We start from the raw sequence: 19,894 nt of genomic DNA, 5'->3' as shown, positions 1-19,894 counted from the left end.
TGGTGCGATTATTCGCAAATGGAAGAAACACAAAATAACTGTCAATCTCGCTTGGCCTGGGGCTCCATGCAAGATCTCACATCGTGGAGTTGCAATGATCATGAGAACGGTGAGGAATCAGCCCAGAACTACACAGGAGGATCTTGTCAATGATCTCAAGGCAGCTGGGACCATAGTCACCAAGAAAACAATTGGTAACACACTACGCCGTGAAGGACTGAAATTCTGCAGCGCCCGCAAGGTCCCCCTGCTCAAGAAAGCACATATACAGGCCCGTCTGAAGTTTGCCAATGAACATCTGAATGATTCAGAGGAGAACTGGGTGAAAGTGTTGTGGTCAGATGAGACCAAAATCGATCTCTTTGGCATCAACTCAACTCGCCGTGTTTGGAGGAGGTGGAATGCTGCCTATGACCCCAAGAACACCATCCCCACCGTCAAACATGGAGGTGGAAACATTATGCTTTGGGGGTGTTTTTCTGCTAAGGGGACAGGACAACTTCACCGCATCAAAGGAACGATGGACGGGGCCATGTACCGTCAAATCTTGGGTGAGAACCTCCTTCCCTCAGCCAGGGCATTGAAAATGGGTCGGGAATGGGTATTCCAGCATGACAATGACCCAAAACACACGGCCAAGGCAACAAAGGAGTGGCTCAAGAAGAAGCACATTAAGGTCCTGGAGTGGCCTAGCCAGTCTCCAGACCTTAATCCCATAGAAAATCTGTGGAGGGAGCTGAAGGTTCGAGTTGCCAAACATCAGCCTCGAAACCTTAATGACTTGGAGAAGATCTGCAAAGAGGAGTGGGACAAAATCCCTCCTGAGATGTGTGCAAATTTGTTGGCCAACTACAAGAAACGTCTGACCTCTGTGATTGCCAGCAAGGGTTTTACCACCAAGTACTAAGTCATGTTTTGCAGAAGGGTCAAATACTTATTTCCCTCATTAAAATGCAAATCAATTTATAACATTTTTTACATGCATTTTTCTGGATTTTGTTGTTGTTATTCTGTCTCTCACTGTTCAAATAAACCTACCGTTAAAATTATAGACTGATCATGTCTTTGTCAGTGGGCAAACGTACAAAATCAGCAGGGGATCAAATACTTTTTTCCCTCACTGTATGTAGTGAGGACCAGCCAACAAGAGCGTACAGGTCACAGTGGTGGGTAGTATATGGGGCTTTGGTGACAAAACGGATGGCACTGTGATAGACAACATCCAATTTGCTGAGTAGAGTGTTGGAGGCTATTTTGTAAATCGCCGAAGTCAAGGATCGGTAGGATAGTCAGTTTTACGAGGGCATATTTGGCAGCATGAGTGAAGGAGGCTTTGCTGCAAAATAGGAAGCCGATTCTAGATTTAACTTTGGATTGGAGATTCTTAATGTGAGTCTGGAAGGAGAGTTTACAGTCTAACCAGACACCTAGGTATTTGTAGTTGTCCACATACTCTAGGTCAGACCCGTCGAGAGTAGTGATTCTAGTCGGGTGGGCGGGTGCCAGCAGCGTTCGATTGAAGAGCATGCATTTAGTTTTACTAGTGTTTAAGAGCAGTTGGAGGCTACTGAAGGAGTGTTGTATGTCATTGAAGCTTGTTTGGAGGTTTGTTAACACAGTGTCCAATGAAGGGCCAGATGTATACAAAATGGTGTCGTCTGCGTAGAGGTGGATTTGAGAGTCACCAGCAGCAAGAGCGACATCATTGATATACACAGAGAAAAGAGTCGGCCCAAGAATTGAAACCTGTGGCACCCCCATAGAGACTGCCATAGGTCCAGACAACAGGCCCTTTGATTTGACACATTGAAATCTGAGAAGTAGTTGGTGAACCAGGCGAGGCAGTCATTTGAGAAACCAAGGCTATTTAGTCTGCCAATAAGAATGCGGTGGTTGACAGAGTCGAAAGCCTTGGCCAGGTCGATGAAGACGGCTGCACAGTACTGTCTATTATCGATCGCGGTTATAATATCGTTTAGGACCTTGAGCGTGGCTGAGGTGCACCCATGACCAGCTCGGAAACCGGATTGCATAGCGGAGAAGGTACGGTGGGATTCGAAATGGTCGGTGATCTGTTTGTTGACTTGGCTTTCAAAAACTTTCGAAAGGCAGGGCAGGATGGATATAGGTCTGTAACAGTTTGGATCTAGAGTGTCACCCCCTTTGAAGAGGGGGATGACCGCGGCAGCTTTCCAATCTCTGGGGATCTCAGACGTTACCAAAGAGAGGTTGAACAGGCTAGTAATAGGGTTTGCGACAATTTCGGCGGCTAGTTTTAGAAAGAAAGGGTCCAGATTGTCTAGCCCAGATGATTTGTAGGGGTCCAGATTTTTCAGCTCTTTCAGAACATCAGCTGTCTGAATTTGTGTGAAGGAGAGGTGGGGGGGGCATGGGCAAGTTGCAGCGGAGGGTGCAGAACTGGTGGCCGGGGTAGTGGTATCCAGCTGGAAAGCATGGCCAGCCATAGCAAAATGCTTGTTGAAATTCTCGATTATTGTGGTGATAGTGTTTCCTAGCCTCAGTGCAGTGGGCAGCTGGGAGGAGGTGCTCTTATTCTCCATGGACTTTACAATGTCCCAGGATGCAAATTTCTATTTGAAAAAGCTAGCCTTTGCTTTCCTAACTGCTTGTGTATATTGGTTTCTGACTTCCCTGAAAAGTTGCATATCGCGGGGGCTATTTGATGCTAATGCAGTACGCCACAGGATGTTTTTGTGCTGGTCAAGGGCAGTCAAGTCTGAGGAGAACCAGGGGCTATATCTGTTCTTAGTTCTGTATTTTTTGAATGGTGCATGTTTATTTAAGATTGAGAGGAAATTACTTTTAAAGAACAACCAGGCATCCTCTACTGACGGAATTAGATCTATATCCATCCAGGATACCTGGGCCAGGTCAATTCGGAAGGCCTGCTCGCTAAAGTGTTTTAGGGAGCGTTTGACAGTGATGAGGGGTGGTCGTTTGACAAGGACCAAGCCAATGCAATTATCGACTACTTGAAGTACTCAAAAAGCCTCTACGTCTTATGCCAGATACCTATTATCTGTTCGATTTGTGCGTCACTCCTTGGGAGACAGACATGGCTATCCAATAAAGAATGTGACCCCGGAGCTCTGACTCCAATGTACACTGACCTACTCGCCCTGTTTCAAACACGGGACCATAATACACAGAAGATGGCTATTAAATTTGGGGAACTAGCCTTTAAGCTGTTGGTGAAAGGCAACACAGTTTTCTACAGGGAAGACCTACGAGAGTGCGACATTGACTCTCGAGGGGTCCGAGTTTGCAAAAGGAAGCATACCCATCTTCAGGGAGGATATTGGGCACAATCAAAAGAAGATCTACTACTTTGGGCATACTACCATTCAGGACTTCTTTGCTGCAATGTGGTTTCTTCAATCCTGCAACAGCTAAGACGAAAACCTGAGGAATGCAGTGGACATGGCCTTGCAGAGCAAAAACGGAAAGCTGGACCTCTTCCTCCGCTTCCTCCTCGGCATCTCGCAGAGCTTCATCCAGTCAATCGCAGAGGCCAGCTACAACTCGTCGAATACACTGACGGAAATGGTAGAGTATATCCAGAAGAAGGTCATGGAGAATCCCGCTTTACCGAAGACAGTCAACCTGCTGAACTGCCTGATGGAACTGGGTGACAGCTCTCTAGAAACTGATTGCGTGCACTTTCTCAAGACGGGAATCCCCCCAGATGCCAAATACCCATGTGCACATTGGTCTGACCTGTCCGCTCTTTTAATGGCACTGACGTCTGGGTCAACAGACATGCTTGGGTTGGAAGTAAAGAAGAGAGGAGACAAGGAACTTCTGAGGATGCTGCCAGTGATCAAAGCTTGCCAGAGAGCCACGTAAGTACTTGGTCATTTAACAATACCAGCTATTACAGTGAGCTCCACTATTATTGGGACAGTGACACATTTGTTGTTGCTTTGGCTCTGTACTCCAGCACTTTGGATATGATATGATACAATTTTTATCCATATTGGGTGAACCGTGTAGAAATTACAGCACTTTTTGTACATGGGCTAGTCCCCCCATTTTTATAGGACCAAAACGATTGTGTTTAGAAACATGTTCTATTCTTATTTACAATAAAAGTGCATCCAACATGATACACTACATTATTTACCATTCATTTCAATTTGTAGAGTCACAAGCTTGATGTAGTCATTGCGTGCTATGAATATGGGACCAAATGCTTCACTTTTTACTGCTTTAATACACATAAGTGAATTTGGCCCAATACTTTTGGTCCCCTAAAATGGGGGGACTATGTACAAAAAGTTCTGTAATTTCTAAACGATTCACCCGATATGGATGAAAATACCCTAAAAGTAAAGCCGACAATCTGCACTTTAGACTCATAGTCATTGTATCAGAGCCAAAACAAACAAAAAATGTGTCAAAGCCAAAACAAACAAAAAAAATTGTCACTGTCTCAATACTTTTGGCACTCACTGTATATATCGATATGAAATATCTGCAACACACAAGATAATTGTCATCACAGTGATGTAATTCAGGTTTGTTGGTTTTATGGTCATTACACAGTTCTGTTAGTTTAGGGTCTGCTAGTATGGCTATGTTATTTTTGATTCCCTAACTCGCCTTCCTATTTTTTTCAATCATTTTAATTCAATTAAAGGTTTGACTTAAGTGGTAAGTCATGGCTTACCACTTAAGTGTTCCTAATCACTCAGGTGAACTTAACGTAAAATATGAATGGGAATATACTTCAGTTAGATTTTACTCATAAGAATTTCTAGGGGTGCCAATAATTGTGGCACACGTTTCGGATAAAAATATTTATTTCATTTATTTCACATTAATTTTTTTCAATCATTTTTATTCAATTAAAGGTTTGATTTTTGTGAATATTTTTGAATGAAAGACCAAGAGGATAAACAGCAAATAACATTTTTTCACAGCCTGTTTTGTTCATATTTACCAAGGGTGCCAATATTAGTGGAGGGCACTGTATATCGATATGAAATGTCCGTAATGCACAAGATAATTGTCATCAAAATGATGTAATTCAAGTTTGTTGGGCTCGTCTTACAGTTTTGGGGGTTCAAGTGGCTAATAGTATGACTTCTAATGTTCTTTTTGATTCCATAAACCCTCCCCACCAGGCTGTCATATCACAACCTGACTGAGAAATCCTGTGAATGTCTGGCCTCGGCGCTCACCTCAAAGGTGTCCAATCTTAAAGCTCTGGACCTGAGTTTCAACACGCTGAAGGACACAGGAGTGCAGCTACTGGCGACCGGCCTGGCCAAGCCACACTGCCGACTGGAGAGACTGAACCTGTCCGGCTGCAGGGTGAAACAGGATGGCTTTTCCGCTCTGGCCAAAGCTCTCAAATCCAACCCCTCGCACCTGCGAGAGCTGGATCTGAGCGGCAACGAACCGGGAGAATCGGGGATGTTTCTTCTCGTTGACGGACTAAAGGTTGTTAAGTGCGAACTGCAGATCCTGAAGTGAGTATTGAATCAGTGGCCCGTTCTGATCATGTGTTCCCCCACTTCTAACATCATTTAATTCAGTTCCCCTATGGGTTTATCCTGTGGTTTGATGCAAATGAAGTTCTCCTCATAAAGGAAATACAGTTGTCTTCTAAACTATTTTACATTATTTTAAGGGTATAATGTAGTTGTATTGAGCTAGGACAGTGAAGAGGAGAGTTTGCGAGTCAGAATGGCATGGGTCGGATTTGAACTCATGCCGACTCTGGTAGCCTAGGCTGTACATCTGTGCTGGGGTCCGTGGCACTAACCTCTGGACCACATAGGCCACGTCTTCTAAAGTATTTTAATCTTTATTAGGCTCTCAAACTGCAAGCTGGGCCTGGTGCTGTGCCAAGCGCTGTCAGTGTTGCTGATAGACAACCCCAGACACCTGAGAGAGCTGGACATCAGCATGAACAACCTGGGAGACGGGGGGGTGGAGATGCTCATGGATTTACTGAAGTCAACCCAGATATACAAACTGGAGTGAGTACCGCTGGGACTAATACATAGTGCTTCAACTAAATGGGTATTGAGAGAGCACACACATACACATTCCACCTCACTGATTCTAAAGTGGAATACATGTTTTCTCCACCACCAGGTTGTACTGTTGTCAGGTCACTGAGAAATGCTGTGAGAACATGTCTGGATGTCTGGTGAACATCCCCAGTCTGAAGGAGCTCAACCTGAGCAACAACAACCTGAAGGATGAGGGGGTCAAGATGCTCTGCAAAGCCTTCGGACTGCCCGGCTGTCAACTGGAGAAACTCAAGTAAGCTAGCTTACCCCACTGAGAGTGTAAGGACCTATCTCCCCTAGCCCCTACTCCATGTAAGCTGACAGACTTTGGTTGGTTCAAATACTATTTGAAATTATTTCAAATACTGTCAAACTTGGGTTGATTGAGCTTGCCTGGCACAATGGAACCAATTGAATAGTCGCAAAAGTGCAAACCCTGTTCGGCCATCTGGCTCTCCAGGCAGTCTAAAGCGAACGTTTAAATTCTCTGAAAAATAGTATTTGAACCTAGATCTGGAGCTGAAGATTGAAGAGTGTTGCTTTTTCTTTACCTCTGTCTTGTCTCGCCAGTGTGGCGAGCTGTGGCATCACCCTAGCCAGAGGGTTTCATTTCAACTCTATCCTCAAAGAGCTGGACATCAGCAGGAACCATCTGGGCGACTCGGATGACTGGGCCGATGTCTTATTCTGCTTGTTTTCACTTGAGACCCTCAGGTGAGTTCTGCAACGGTTAGACCTAGTGTGTGTGGCAACTTTCTCTCAATGTAATTACCTCTCCCCACCTAGGCTGAGTGACTGTAAACTGACAGAGAAATGCTGTGGGGACCTGGTTAAAGCTCTCGGCTCCAACCTCACCAAACTGAAAGAGCTGGATCTCTCTGGAAACGACATGGGAGACAGCGGCGTGAAGACACTCTACTTGGAACTGACCTCCAGGTGCTGTACACTGGAGAGACTGTTGTAAGTAACATCATTAGAGAGTTATAAAGCACATGGCTTGGTCTATGATATTGCATCGCAGGCTCTTCACACAATGAATTATTATAAGCATATTCACAAAATGACTTGGCCATTTGTTCACTTATAAATCACTCATACAATTTATAAAGCATTTTTAAAGTCTTGTTGAACGACACAAATTGAAGATCTTTTCTCCCTCTCTGGTGACCTTCTCCACTATCTTTCTCTCTATCCCCATCTCTCTCCCCCACATTCGCCCTTTCTCTCTTTCCACCCCCCCCTCCCTCTCTTTCCAGTCTGAGATGCTGTGGGATCACAGCAGAGGGCTGCTCCTCCCTAGCCTTAGCCCTGAAGTCCAGCCACTCCAGCATCACAGAGCTAGGCCTGATGGGAAACGACACGGGAGAAGATGGACTGAGAATTCTCTCTGCCATCAGGGACGACCCACGCTACAAACTACAGACTCTAGAGTAAGTACTGGTGCCATCAAAGCTTACAATGATGTTAGTCATTGATTTATAATGACTTTTGTGGCTGTAAATCCTTGTGTGTGTGTCAACCTTCCATCATTGGATTGTGTGGCCCACAGGTATTTTTAGTCAGTGGAAGATTCTGCTAGAATAGGGAGGAAATGAGAACATTATTTTGTAGTATTATATGTCTATGGTGGTAACACTATTCTTTGTTCTAGAATCAACGATTGAGAGAGGTCTTGACTCGCTTGATGGGGTTCTTCTTGGCATCTCAGCTTGATCCTCAAGTTCCGTAATTGCCCTGGTGAAAAGTGGTTCATTGTAAAGGGAATATGATGCTATCTCGGACGCAGACTGGGATTTGCTTTCAGATTATTGAATTGATTGTTGTACAGACTTATTAAAGAAGTGCCTAAACCTGAAAAGTTAATTATATAGAATTGTTTAAAGTAGGATGCCATTTAGGATGTAACCAGTGTCTGTGTACTGAACGATGTTACTCAGTACCTCTAGCCTCAATCAAGTCCATGCAGTATTTTTTGCACATCAATGTCAAGATGTTACAGTATACGATGTAGCCTTTACTGAAGAGACGGGGGATGCTATGTTTTACATAATTACCTTATTGTGTTTTCTTGTTTAACCGAGGAAGTGGGACTGAATGAATGAGCCATTTGAAGACGTTTTCCCCCCCCCAGGGAACCGTCTTTTTGGCGTTTAGTGTCAAAAACTCATTAAAACATTCTAAAATGAATTAAAACATTGCATTAATAAACGGTTTATTAAAATATTGTATATATGTTGCTGATAAATAAATATTAAAACATTCATTAAATGTATTAAAACATAGTATTAATCAACTGTACTATTATAAGTTAGTAGGACTATTTTTCTATTTTCTCAGAAATACTGAGTTAGGTAGGAGGATTTAGACATTTGGAGCTGATGTTGGAAACCGTGATTGACCACACACTCCTGCACAGTAGGTGGCGGCATGCACCTTTAACGTTTGTTTGTGGATCGCCATTATCATATGAATATCATAGAAGAAGATGGAGACGCGAAAGAGGAATGGATGTCATTCATACAATAGCAAGACCGAGAATGGCACTGCGAGAAGCGCTGGTAATGCTACGAGATTTGGATGAGATGGAGTCAGATGGAGGGGAGGAACTTGATGCTGAGATCGACTCTGATGATGAATGGGGGAATTCTTCATTACATTCTGATTCTGACTGCGATTCTGACTATGAGCCTGTTCTGCCTCGGCGCAAGAGAGCCCGAACAATGCCCACTGTGCTGGCGTCACTAACTGAGATAGAGAGAGAGGAGACAGGGAAGGACGGCACGGTTTGGATAAAAGAGCCTGCTGACAATGCTCCGAGTCGATTATCAGCACAGAATGGAATCCAAGTGGAGTCGGGTCCTACACCTTACGCAAAAGACAGAATCGACAGAGCATTCGACAGCTTTCATTGTTTATGTGACATGGAGATGTTGCAGCAAATCAGGGACTGTACTGTAGCTGAGGCGCACAGAGCAAAAGGAGACAAAACGTGGGACATATCTGTGGATGAGCTGGAAGCGTTCATTGCGCTCCTGTATGTCCGTGGACTGTACGGAGGAAAGAACACGCCTTTGGAGAGCCTCTGGTCAGACAGGTATGGGATCACTTTCTTCCGAGACACCATGCCACGGAACCGCTTAAGAGAAATCATGCGATACCTGCGTTTTGACGCAAGAGAGACCAGACGCATGCGCCTGGAAACGGACAAATTCGCCTTAGTATCAGAAGTTTGGAACGCGTTTGTACATAACTGTGTTACGTCTTACAAGCCAGGAGTGAACATCACCGTTGAGGAGCAATGGTTCCCCACGAAAACGAAATGTCGCTTTACGCAGTACATCCCCTACAAGCAAGACAAGTGGGGCATGAAGTTTCGGTTGGCAGCTGATGTCGACAGCAAGTATGTGCTGAATGTCTTTCCATATCTGGGGAAAGATGAATCTCAGCAGCCTGAAAATGTGGTGATGAGGCTTGTAGAACCGTACCTTGGCAAGGGTAGAAATGTAAACACGGACGAGGTCTTCACATCACTGCCATTGGCAAACAAGTTGATTGACAAGAACACAAGCCTGGTTGGGGTGGTGAATAAGATGAGACGGGAGCTGCCTCCATCTGCATGCGACCAGTCACAAGCAGAGCTGTTCTCCACAACAGTGCTGAAGCACGACAAAGCAACACTTACGGTTTACAGAAAGAAGCCTAGAAAAAACATCTGTATCCTGAGCACTATGCATCCGACAGTTGCCATTGGCGGTGACACAAGGAGAAAACCGGATACCATGATGCACTATAACAGCAAAAATGTAGGCTATTAGGCCTATACATTTAGGCTACACATTTAAGCGCACTTTGCCATATTTCATGCACTGTGCTCTTCTGCAACAAATGTGTATTTCTTTCCTATTACTTTGCTAACGTTTAATACTCTATTCCAGGTTGGTGTGGATAAGATGGCCAGACAGTTCACGGTGAAAGGTGGAACTCGCCGCTGGCCTGTTGCCGTATTCTACAACCTGCTCGACCTGGCTGCTATCAACGCGCACGTTTTGTTCACCCAGTGTACCGGCAAGACAACGCCACGGCGAGATTTCATCATGGATCTGGCATGGGAGCTTCGTGAGAACCACATGAGGGCCAAGACGAAGGCAGCTGCAGCTGCCAAGGAAGCAGCCAAGGAAGCAGCCAAGGCCGCACCGCCTCCTTCCCGGGCACCCATCCAGCTCCCAGCTGGGAAGAGAACACAGTGCCAGGTGAAGACGCAGTGTGCACGGAACCAGGCCCATGAAAGCTGTGCACAATGCCACCGATTTGTTTGTGGGTCTTGCACCCACAAAGGTCCGAAGCTATGCGCCGACTGTGGATCAGAGCAATAGAGGAGAAAATAAGAAACTGATTAATGCATAAAAGGCACATATCCCACTCAAGGCACAGGCGAGGGCACAATACCGTGTCCAACTCCAAACTAATGAACAAATGACTCTTGTTTTGTGTCATGGATATTTTTCAATGAATATCCCCATATGTATTTAATGTTTCACATGTGTTTTGCACTCTTTATAAAAGTTGGCGCTTCTGTGAATGCATAAATCAGTTGACCGTGCATGTCTTGAGGGAGATTATTTGACTATTGCTCTGTGATACTTTTAAGTAAATCTACTATACAAATACAATTGATTAAATCGTGTGTTTTTATTCCAAGAAAAACTCGAATACGTTTTAGAGGCCTGTGGATGAACGCAATGCCCTCGTTTGGGTGTAGGGACTGATCAGAGCCTGAAGGTACGGAGGTGCCGTTCCCCTCACAGCTCCGTAGGCAAGCACCATGGTCTTGTAGCAGATGCGAGCTTCAACTGGAAGCCAGTGGAGTGTACGGAGGAGCGGGGTGACGTGAGAGAACTTGGGAAGGTTGAACACCAGACGGGCTGCGGCATTCTGGATGAGTTGTAGGGGTTTAATGGCACAGGCAGGGAGCCCAGCCAACAGCGAGTTGCAGTAATCAAGACGGGAGATGACAAGTGCCTGGATTAGGACCTGTGCCGCTTCCTGTGTAAGGCAGGGTCGTACTCTCCGAATGTTGTAGAGCATGAACCTACAGGATCGGGTCACCGCCTTGATGTTAGCGGAGAACGACAGGGTGTTGTCCAGGGTCACGCCAAGGCTCTTCGCACTCTGGGAGGAGGACACAACGGAGTTGTCAACCGTGATGGCGAGATCATGGAACGGGCAGTCCTTCCCCGGGAGGAAGAGCAGCTCCGTCTTGCCAAGGTTCAGCTTGAGGTGGTGATCCGTCATCCATACTGATATGTCTGCCAGACATGCAGAGATGCGATTCGCCACCTGGTTATCAGAAGGGGGAAAGGAGAAGATTAGTTGTGTGTCGTCTGCGTAGCAATGATAGGAGAGGCCATGTGAGGATATGACAGAGCCAAGTGACTTGGTGTATAGCGAGAATAGGAGAGGGCCTAGAACTGAGCCCTGGTGGACAACAGTGGTGAGAGCACGTGGTGCGGAGACAGCTTCTCGCCACGCCACTTGGTAGGAGCGACCGGTCAGGTAGGACGCAATCCAAGAGTGAGCCGTGCCGGAGATGCCCAGCTCGGAGAGGGTGGAGAGGAGGATCTGATGGTTCACAGTATCAAAGGCAGCAGACAGGTCTAGAAGGACAAGAGCAGAGGAGAGAGAGTTAGCTTTAGCAGTGCGGTGAGCCTCCGTGACACAGAGAAGAGCAGTCTCAGTTGAATGACCAGTCTTGAAACCTGACTGGTTTTGATCAAGAAGGTCATTCAACTGTATCCTCCAAGCTCATCATTAAGCTTGAGGCCCTGGGTCTGAACCCCGCCCTGTGCAACTGGGTCCTGGACTTCCTGACGGGCTGCCCCCAGGTGGTGAAGGTAGGAAACAACACCTCCACTTCGCTGATCCTCAACACTGGGGCCCCACAAGGGTGCATGCTCAGCCCCCTCCTGTACTCCCTGTTCACCCATGACTGCGTGGCCAAGCACGCCTCCAACTCAATCATCAAGTTTGCAGACGACACAACAGTAGTAGGCTTGATTACCAACAATGACGAGACAGCCTACAGGGAGGAAGTGAGGGCTCTGGGAGTGTGGTGCCAGGAAAATAACCTCTCACTCAACATCAACAAAACAAAGGAGATGATCGTGGACTTCAAGAAACATCGATGGGACCGCAGTGGAGAAGGTGGAAAGCTTCCAGTTCCTCGGCGTACACATCACTGACAAACTGAAATGGTCCACCCACACAGACTGTGTGGTGAAGAAGGCGCAACAGCGCCTCTTCAACCTCAGGAGGCTGAAGAAATTTGGCGTGGCATCTAAAGCCCTCACAAACTTCACAGATGCAAAATTGAGAGCGTCCTGTCGGGCTGTACCACCGCCTGGTACGGCAACTGCACCGCCCGCAACCGCAGGGCTCTCCAGAGGGTGGTGCGGTCTGCCCAACGCATCACCGGGGGCAAACTACCAGCCCTCCAGGAAACCTACAGCACCCGATGTCATAGGAAGGCCAAAAAGATAATCAAAGACAACAACCACCCGAGCCACTGCCTGTTCACCCCGCTATCATCCAGAAGGCGAGGTCAGTACAGGTGCATCAAAGCTGGGACAGAGAGACTGAAAAACATCTCAAGGCCATCAGACTGTTAAATAGCCTTCACTAGCACATTAGAGGCTGCTGCCTATATACGTAGATTAGAAATCACTGGCCACTTTAATAAATGTAACAATGTAACAATAATGTTTACATATCTTGCATTACTCATCTCATATGTATATACTGTATTCTATACTATTCTACTGTATCTTAGCCTATGCCGCTCTGACATTGCTCGTCCATATATTTATATATTCTTAATTCCATTGCTTTACTTAGATTTGTGTGTATTGGGTATATGTTGTGAAATTGTTACATATTACTTGTTAGATATTACTGCACTGTCGGAGCTAGAAACACAAGCATTTCGCTACACCCGCAATAACATCTGCTAAACACGTGTATGTGACCAATAACATTTGATTTGATTTGATTATGGGTGAGCGATATAAGCAATGTTGAATAATCAATCCATGGTTAGTTATCACTCATCAATGTGAATGAAAATGTTGGGTTTGCTTCAGATGGCTATATCAGTCCACTAATACAGGACTAGTAAAGGCCCAGTGACTTTTGTGATTTTTTGTTGTTGTTTATTTAAAAAAAAGATTCTGATTTGTCAGGGGGTGCTGCAACACCCTCAGCACCCCTACTTCCCGCGCCTATGACCTCATGCCGGGATGACTGTGGTCCTTCTCACAGGGAAGAAACGCCCACCTTGCATCCATTTACATCGAGATACGATTGAATGATGTGCTATAAACTTGGACGTCAGTGCGCTGACCGGCCATTTACTCAGACCAGAGATCCCTCGATATAGCACTGAGGAGATCCATGAGGAGTTGGAATGCCAACACATCCCCACCGTCATCAGCCCCAAAGATTTCGATGGACTCCTGCGAGAGGGCTTTTATATGGATCACATGCGATAGAGTTTGCCGGGCTATCACATTAATCACGCATTGTAGTCTAAAAAGGCTCAAGTCTAAAGTCAAGAGACAGTTGAAGTGTTGGCCACCACATGCTTATGGCAAATAACACCAGATCGAAAACATGCACAAGAAAGGAGAGGAGAAGAGATTAATTCATGCACCGAGGAGGATAATACTGTGTCCGATCTAGCTTTAAGGACTCTTGTTTATATCATGAATATATTTACACAAATACTAATTTCTGCATTTAATGTTTCACATTTGTGATTTGCTAAATGTAATCTACAAATAAAACTGATAAAATTAATTACATTGTGGTGTTTTTATTAAAAGAAAAACGACAGTAACTGTTTGTAGAGTAACATTAGAAAATGAATCTTATTTCCCTGAAAGTGGAAATTCAATCGAAAATGTAGGGGTTGAAGAAGGCAGGAGAGAATGGGGGGTCTTGGTAGGAGAGGTGAAAATGTCTCCAAATGTAGGCTAATCTTCTTAATTCCTCATTCATAAAGTATATTCATTCCCACTTTAGTCCAATATGACAAAAAAATGGTCACTATGGTCAACTAAAGAACACCATAATAGGGCAATTGAGTTTTAATGTGTGCAAAAGACTACAGGGCATTTGGGAGAGGACACCCAAAACCATCTCCCATATTTTACCCCCCTCATTTCATCAACTTTCTTTGCATTTACATCCCAATTCAAAAATAAATTAAAATCCCCCAGAACATATACAAGATAAAAAATACAGTTTGGTTGGTTTAGCAGTAGTGTTTTAAGCATTGCATTAAGTGCCATCATATTAACCGAACATACTACATATCAGTTTCTACTTGTCAAATTTGAATACAGCAAAACAGTGATGGAAAAATCATACAGGTGTTAGCGATTACAAAGTGTGTGAGGAGAATTTCAGTATGTGCAGTAGTGAAATTGTTAGAAATAGTTATGTTGTAACCTAATGATTACCATTATATCAACTGACTGTACAATACTTATCTCAATAAAACTGATGATGGTTCTCTTTTTAGAGATCACCAAACTCTCTCAGTAATACACACTAATACTGACTGAGATGAGATTGTACTTTATTAATCCTCAAGGGGAAATGAGTTTAGATTGTAGTTTCTTCTCAATAGCTTATAAGAAAACAGCCAGTGACCCCTATAGATAACAGATACAAACATATTATATTATCGTCAACCAATAAACTTTCTAGAACAACTTTGACTATAGTCATTTCCATTTGCTGAGGCAGTTGATCTAGACAAAAGTTTAGTTGAGTCAATTCAGATTCTGTCTCCAAAATATTTATTGGTTTAACTTACTGGCATAGAATTGAACGGCATGAGGGGGAAATGATCTCAGGAACACACTGGTTACATTTTCAATCCAAATACATTTACATTTACATTACAGTCATTTAGCAGACGCTCTTATCCAGAGCGACTTACAGTTAGTGAATACATATTTTTTTATACTGGCCCCCCGTGGGAATCGAACCCACAACCCTGGCATTGCAAACGCCATGCTCTATCAACTGAGCTACATCCCTGCCGGCCATTCCCTCCCCTACCCTGGACGACGCTGGGCCAATTGTGCGCCGCCCATGAGTCTCCCGGTCGCGGCCGGCTGCGACAGAGCCTGGATTCGAACCAGGATCTCTAGTGGCACAGTTAGCACTGCGATGCAGTGCCTTAGACCACTGCGCCACTCAGGAGTTGATTTGATTTTCCTATAAAAACACAATCTACACTTTTACATTGTCTACAGTTGACCAGCAATTGCAGCAAAATAATAATACAAAATATATTCACTTATATCATTTGATATAATTGCGTTTAAAAAAAGCACTCGCACATCTGCGTTATCTGATTGCATATGCGTGGGAATATGATAACCTCAAAGAAATGAGAAACCTGCACATTGCTCTTGCTCGTATTAAAGCGTAATATTTTAAAATAAGTAATACGAGGAAGAGTAGAGTGCGGGTTTCTCTTTTATTTGAATATAATGGCATTGCAAATGGCAGTTAGTTTGTAGACTCAAGAGTATGCAAGTTGATATGATGTCCACACTGCTGCAAGTCATTCTTCCATGATCTTATAGGGGTCGCCAAATCCACATGAAAGTCCAGCCAACCGTCACATATCATCTGTTTAGCTTCTTCACACATTACACCAGGCCCACTGGGCACAGACGTCAAGTCAATGTCTAATCCATGTTGTTTCAACGTAATTTAATTGAAATGATGTGGAAACAACATTGATTCCACCAGTTTGTGCCCAGTGGGGTGGCTCGATTCAATCCATATCGCTGAAGTTCAGAGTTATAGCACAATTTAAATTTAAAGGCAATGTTCCCACGTTTATGGAGACTACATTCAAGGTAAACTGCATTTGTCGGCTCAATCAGAAATGGGCATTTATTGTCATGAAACTTGCCCTGGAGGCAGCTCTGCAGTGTGGTCACTAGCTGGCACAGCCACAAAGTCATAAAAATCTGATTTGAAACCAAACCCTAACCTTAACTCTAACCTTAAACACACTGCTAACCCGAATGCCTAACCCTAACCTTAAATGAAGACCAAAAAGCTACATTTTGTTTACATGGATTTTTACGATATAGACAATCTTGGCTTTGCAGCTGTCCCATCTGGCAGAAATCACCCAGTGCTGCATCCAGCAAGATTCAGCAAGATTTATGACAATAAACATCAACCTGCCGCTGAATTTCGGCGATACAGATTGAATCGAGCACCAGAAGTAATGTAAAAGACAACTGTGAGATCACACAGTCAGGTCATCCCATTCTATGTGTTGACATAGACAGAAAGGAGCAGCGCTTGACTTGATTTTGGGTGCCGGTACTGTTAAAATTCAGGTGCAGAAGCTCCACAATACTGTTGAGCTAATATTCTATAAGAGGAACAGGAGCTCAAGCAGCAGAACATTTGAGGTACTGGTACTCAGCTCCGTTGAGCTCCTGACCAAGTCAAGCACTGGAAAGGAGCAGAAGCTCTGCGTTCTCTAACCAGGTCCCAGTGTTAGAAGAAGACAGTCAGATACACTGACTTCTGCAAGAGGAGCATGCATGTCCATTTGTCCTTGTAACGAAAACAGACAGTCAGGATGTGATGTAAGAGAACTTCCTGGTCCGATGACCTCACAAAAGAGCCTGTACAAGGGTGTTTCTTGACCAACCAACTCCTGACGCTCACGTGCCGTATCCCTAAAAAGAGAGTGAAATGCATGCAGACACCAGACACTTCTCTCCACACCTGCTTCCTCTTTGTGTTTCCTTTTAGAAGAATAGGAACTACTTTTCCATTGAGTAGTCTTGGATCCCTTCACAACACACAAGATGTCAGCAACAGAGCTCAGCTAATGCTAAACCTCTCTTCTACTACAGACTAGTGTAGAATCAACATCAGACTATGACCCTATAGTTTAAACATACAGTGCATTTTTTCCATGTACGCCATTCACTATCATTCTATGGATATGTGCGCGGTGTCCATATTAGGACATCCTCAGTCTCACCATTCAGGTATTGTACTTGTTCCACCAGCCAACGGTGCTCTCTCAGGTCTATGTGCTCTGAGTCTGAATTGTCCCTGTATGTGTTTGTACGCTGGTGTCAAATCCAATGTCCCCTCTAGGGATCAATAAAGTTTAATTTAAGTTTCAATAAAGTTTCATTCATCCAGTTGGCTAGGCAGTAGGCAGTTGCCATTGTGCTGGTTAGCTGGGATAGCTGGTATACACAGGTTAAGGTTGGGCACTCTGCGGTAGACAAAATGGAAGGGCTGCGAGTTCGGGCGGCTGTGTATCTCTGCTTTGATTCGCTGGGGGTGTGTGTCCGGGGCAAGCTGCTGACTGGTTGCCTCAGTAATGAGAAAGAGGTCGTGGTTCTCGGGGTCATGAACTTTGAACTTGTAGGCGCAGAGCGAGCATACTTCTTCGGTGGTGGAGTACGGGTGGACTAGGAGGGTTTTGGCTGTGCAGCCGCTGTTGACTTCTTGTAAGGCGACTCGCAGGTAGTTCTGAAGGAGAAGAGGTACAAGGAACGTGATACAGGTATCATTGATACAAAAATACATATATGCAAACATACAAAACAGATACAAAATATACACATGCAAAAACACATAGATGGAGACAGAAGTACACCGAGAAAATGACAAAAAGGGAGAGAGAGAGAACGTGACACGGATATCAGTTATATGCAGGTGCACATGCAGGAACAGAACTAAGACACAAATACACAGGAATGAAGTTTGGGTTCTGTGAAGACACACAGGGAGAAAGGTGAAGTAGCTCTGATACGGCTCTATAGCCTCTATCCTTATTATGGCATTTACAGGAGGATACAGCCATTTCAGGGCTAACAGAGAAAACCAAGACAATGCTTCATTAGTGCACAATCACATGCATTAGAATAGTCCTATCTCATCTACCTATCAGCTTCCTTCTCAATATCACTCCCTCCTAGATTACCCCTAACCCGAAAATAAACCACATATTTTTCTTGCAAAAGTGTCTTCATAGCTCAAGATAATTTTTTTATACAGATCCGGATATAGAGGGATAGTCTCGGCATGTCAGCACCAGTGCTTCTCATGCAGATTGGTGTAGAGTGAAGTTGCCCCTTGATGCTGATCTTGGGTCAGTTTTGCATTTCCCCCAACTAATGGTTAAGGTTGGGATTGGGGGAAAGAAAACTGATCCTAGATCTGTACTTAAGGGAAACTTCACACTGGAGCCATGCAGATCCAGTCCCCCGGTCTCGTGGGAGGCGTTTTAGGGGGGTGTTCTTTCAAACTCACTGCCTGGGGGTCAGATGGGGGTCAGATGGGGGTCAGGGCGATACCTGGAAGTCATCCACGGAGGGTGCCATGCGCTGGGCGGTGCGTCGGCGGTGCCACTGGTGCAGGGTGTCTCTGGCCTCGGAGCTGAGAACCCTGGCTGCCTGTTCCTCCTGGAAGTTCTTGATGAGAGCCATGGCCCCGTACGCACTGGTCAGGTAGTAGCCACCTGGGAGAGGGAGGGATGGGGAGAAGGAGAGAGCAGGCAGGGAAGGAGGAGAACCAGGAAGATAAATATTATATGGGCATGCTGTGGTTTGACTGTGGACGTGTTAATGGTTCAACGAGGCCATACGAAGTGGAAAATGATGCATATGGTTTGTATGTTGGTGAAGAATACATTCTGGTGTATAAGTGAGTATATTGCATTGCACTCCTACAGTCTGTGTGGGACTGAGAACAGGACACAAACACATAACCTAGATTAGAGGAAGTGCCCTGGCAAGATAATCATCAGGAAGCCCCTCACTAGCGGGACAATACCTTTGGGACAATACCTTTTCCAAGGGAACCCACCCACACCTTATGAACATTCCAATCCATTTAAGTCACATCGTCTTCCTGTGGAACAAACTTGTTTCCTACCAAGCCTGCCTTCCAATCTGGGCTTAAACTTGACCTGTAGTTGCCCTGCATGACTTCAACTAACACATATTCATGGTTATGAACTTGATTTCAAGATAAAATGTCTGTTTATTGCAGAAAACAATGATGTTAGGTAGAGTGTACCAAGATTCTAGATTTAATTTATTATAGACCTGTCTAGATCTAATTTGACTGTGAGTTAGAGTGAGTTAGGGCTGTGTTTTTACTTTGGTTTGTGATACGGACACACAGGAGGACTTGATAGAAAACTGACCAGATTGTGTTATCCTGACCCAAGTTCCTGAAGTTGGACTATGATTGGTTCAGGCAGACCTATTGTCAGTCCAGACACTGCCTTCTGTACTTGCGTGAAGGTGAGATCTGTCACCCCAAAACCTTGCAAGACGGCATGTTCACTGGGTCTCTTTACAGCATGACACAACATGAGCTTGACTCATTCTGATAGATAAAGGTAGAGATAGATCAGGTAGACCTCCTCTCTTCTATAATCAGTCCAGGTAAACTGTATACTGTGGTATTGAATCCAGTGTCATTATGTGATGGTAGACCTACCCTCTCCATGCAGCAGTGAGGGGTCCAGCAGCTCCATCATGTAGAGGATCTCAGTGTCCAGCTGAGGCATGTCACACTGGGCCAGGACATAGGTCAGCATCGGTAGGAAGTCATCTGCTCCGTACATCCTCCCTGAGAGAGAGAGAGAGAGAGAGAGAGAGAGAGAGAGAGAGAGAGAGAGAGAGAGAGAGAGAGAGAGAAAGAGAGCGAGAGAGAAGAGAGAGAGAGAGAGAGAGAGTGGAGAGAGAGGGTAGAGAGAGAGAGAGGGTAGAGAGAAA

At 44.8% G+C, this 19,894-nt stretch overlaps 2 protein-coding genes across 4 annotated transcripts in view; one reads left to right on the top strand and one right to left on the bottom strand.

Moving 5' to 3' along the window:
- Positions 1-2,918: 2,918 nt before the first annotated feature.
- On the top strand, positions 2,919-10,776 carry LOC121533094 (ribonuclease inhibitor-like). Of its 3 annotated transcripts, none has more exons than XM_041838859.1 (8): positions 2,919-3,863; positions 5,148-5,495; positions 5,841-6,008; positions 6,127-6,297; positions 6,615-6,758; positions 6,831-7,004; positions 7,301-7,474; positions 9,980-10,776. In XM_041838859.1, exons 1-8 carry the CDS (start codon positions 3,442-3,444, stop codon positions 10,014-10,016), a joined length of 1,638 nt encoding a protein of 545 aa, XP_041694793.1. In that variant the 5' UTR covers positions 2,919-3,441; the 3' UTR covers positions 10,017-10,776. The 3 variants fall into 3 exon arrangements, with proteins under 3 accessions (XP_041694793.1, XP_041694795.1, XP_041694792.1); XM_041838861.2 differs by lacking the exon at positions 9,980-10,776 and adding an exon at positions 7,696-8,166; XM_041838858.1 differs by lacking the exons at positions 2,919-3,863; positions 5,148-5,495; positions 5,841-6,008; ... (2 more) ...; positions 6,831-7,004; positions 7,301-7,474 and adding an exon at positions 8,552-9,847.
- A 5,345-nt stretch (positions 10,777-16,121) lies between these two features.
- LOC121532515 (ras and Rab interactor 2-like) overlaps positions 16,122-19,894 on the bottom strand; it is a 63,739-nt gene continuing 59,966 nt past the window's right edge. Inside the window, exons 12-14 of the mRNA XM_045214901.1 lie at positions 19,617-19,748; positions 18,464-18,627; positions 16,122-17,636 (exon numbers count right to left, since the gene is read on the bottom strand). Of these exons, the coding sequence (XP_045070836.1) occupies positions 17,289-17,636; positions 18,464-18,627; positions 19,617-19,748 (644 nt within the window). The 3' untranslated portion in view covers positions 16,122-17,288. The remainder of the gene's footprint in view (positions 17,637-18,463; positions 18,628-19,616; positions 19,749-19,894) is intronic.

This window comes from Coregonus clupeaformis, unplaced genomic scaffold (assembly GCF_020615455.1).
Source record: "Coregonus clupeaformis isolate EN_2021a unplaced genomic scaffold, ASM2061545v1 scaf0331, whole genome shotgun sequence".
NCBI lineage: Eukaryota > Metazoa > Chordata > Actinopteri > Salmoniformes > Salmonidae > Coregonus > Coregonus clupeaformis.
Note: the sequence above shows the minus strand (reverse complement) of the source record. Positions and strands in the feature narration are given on the sequence as shown.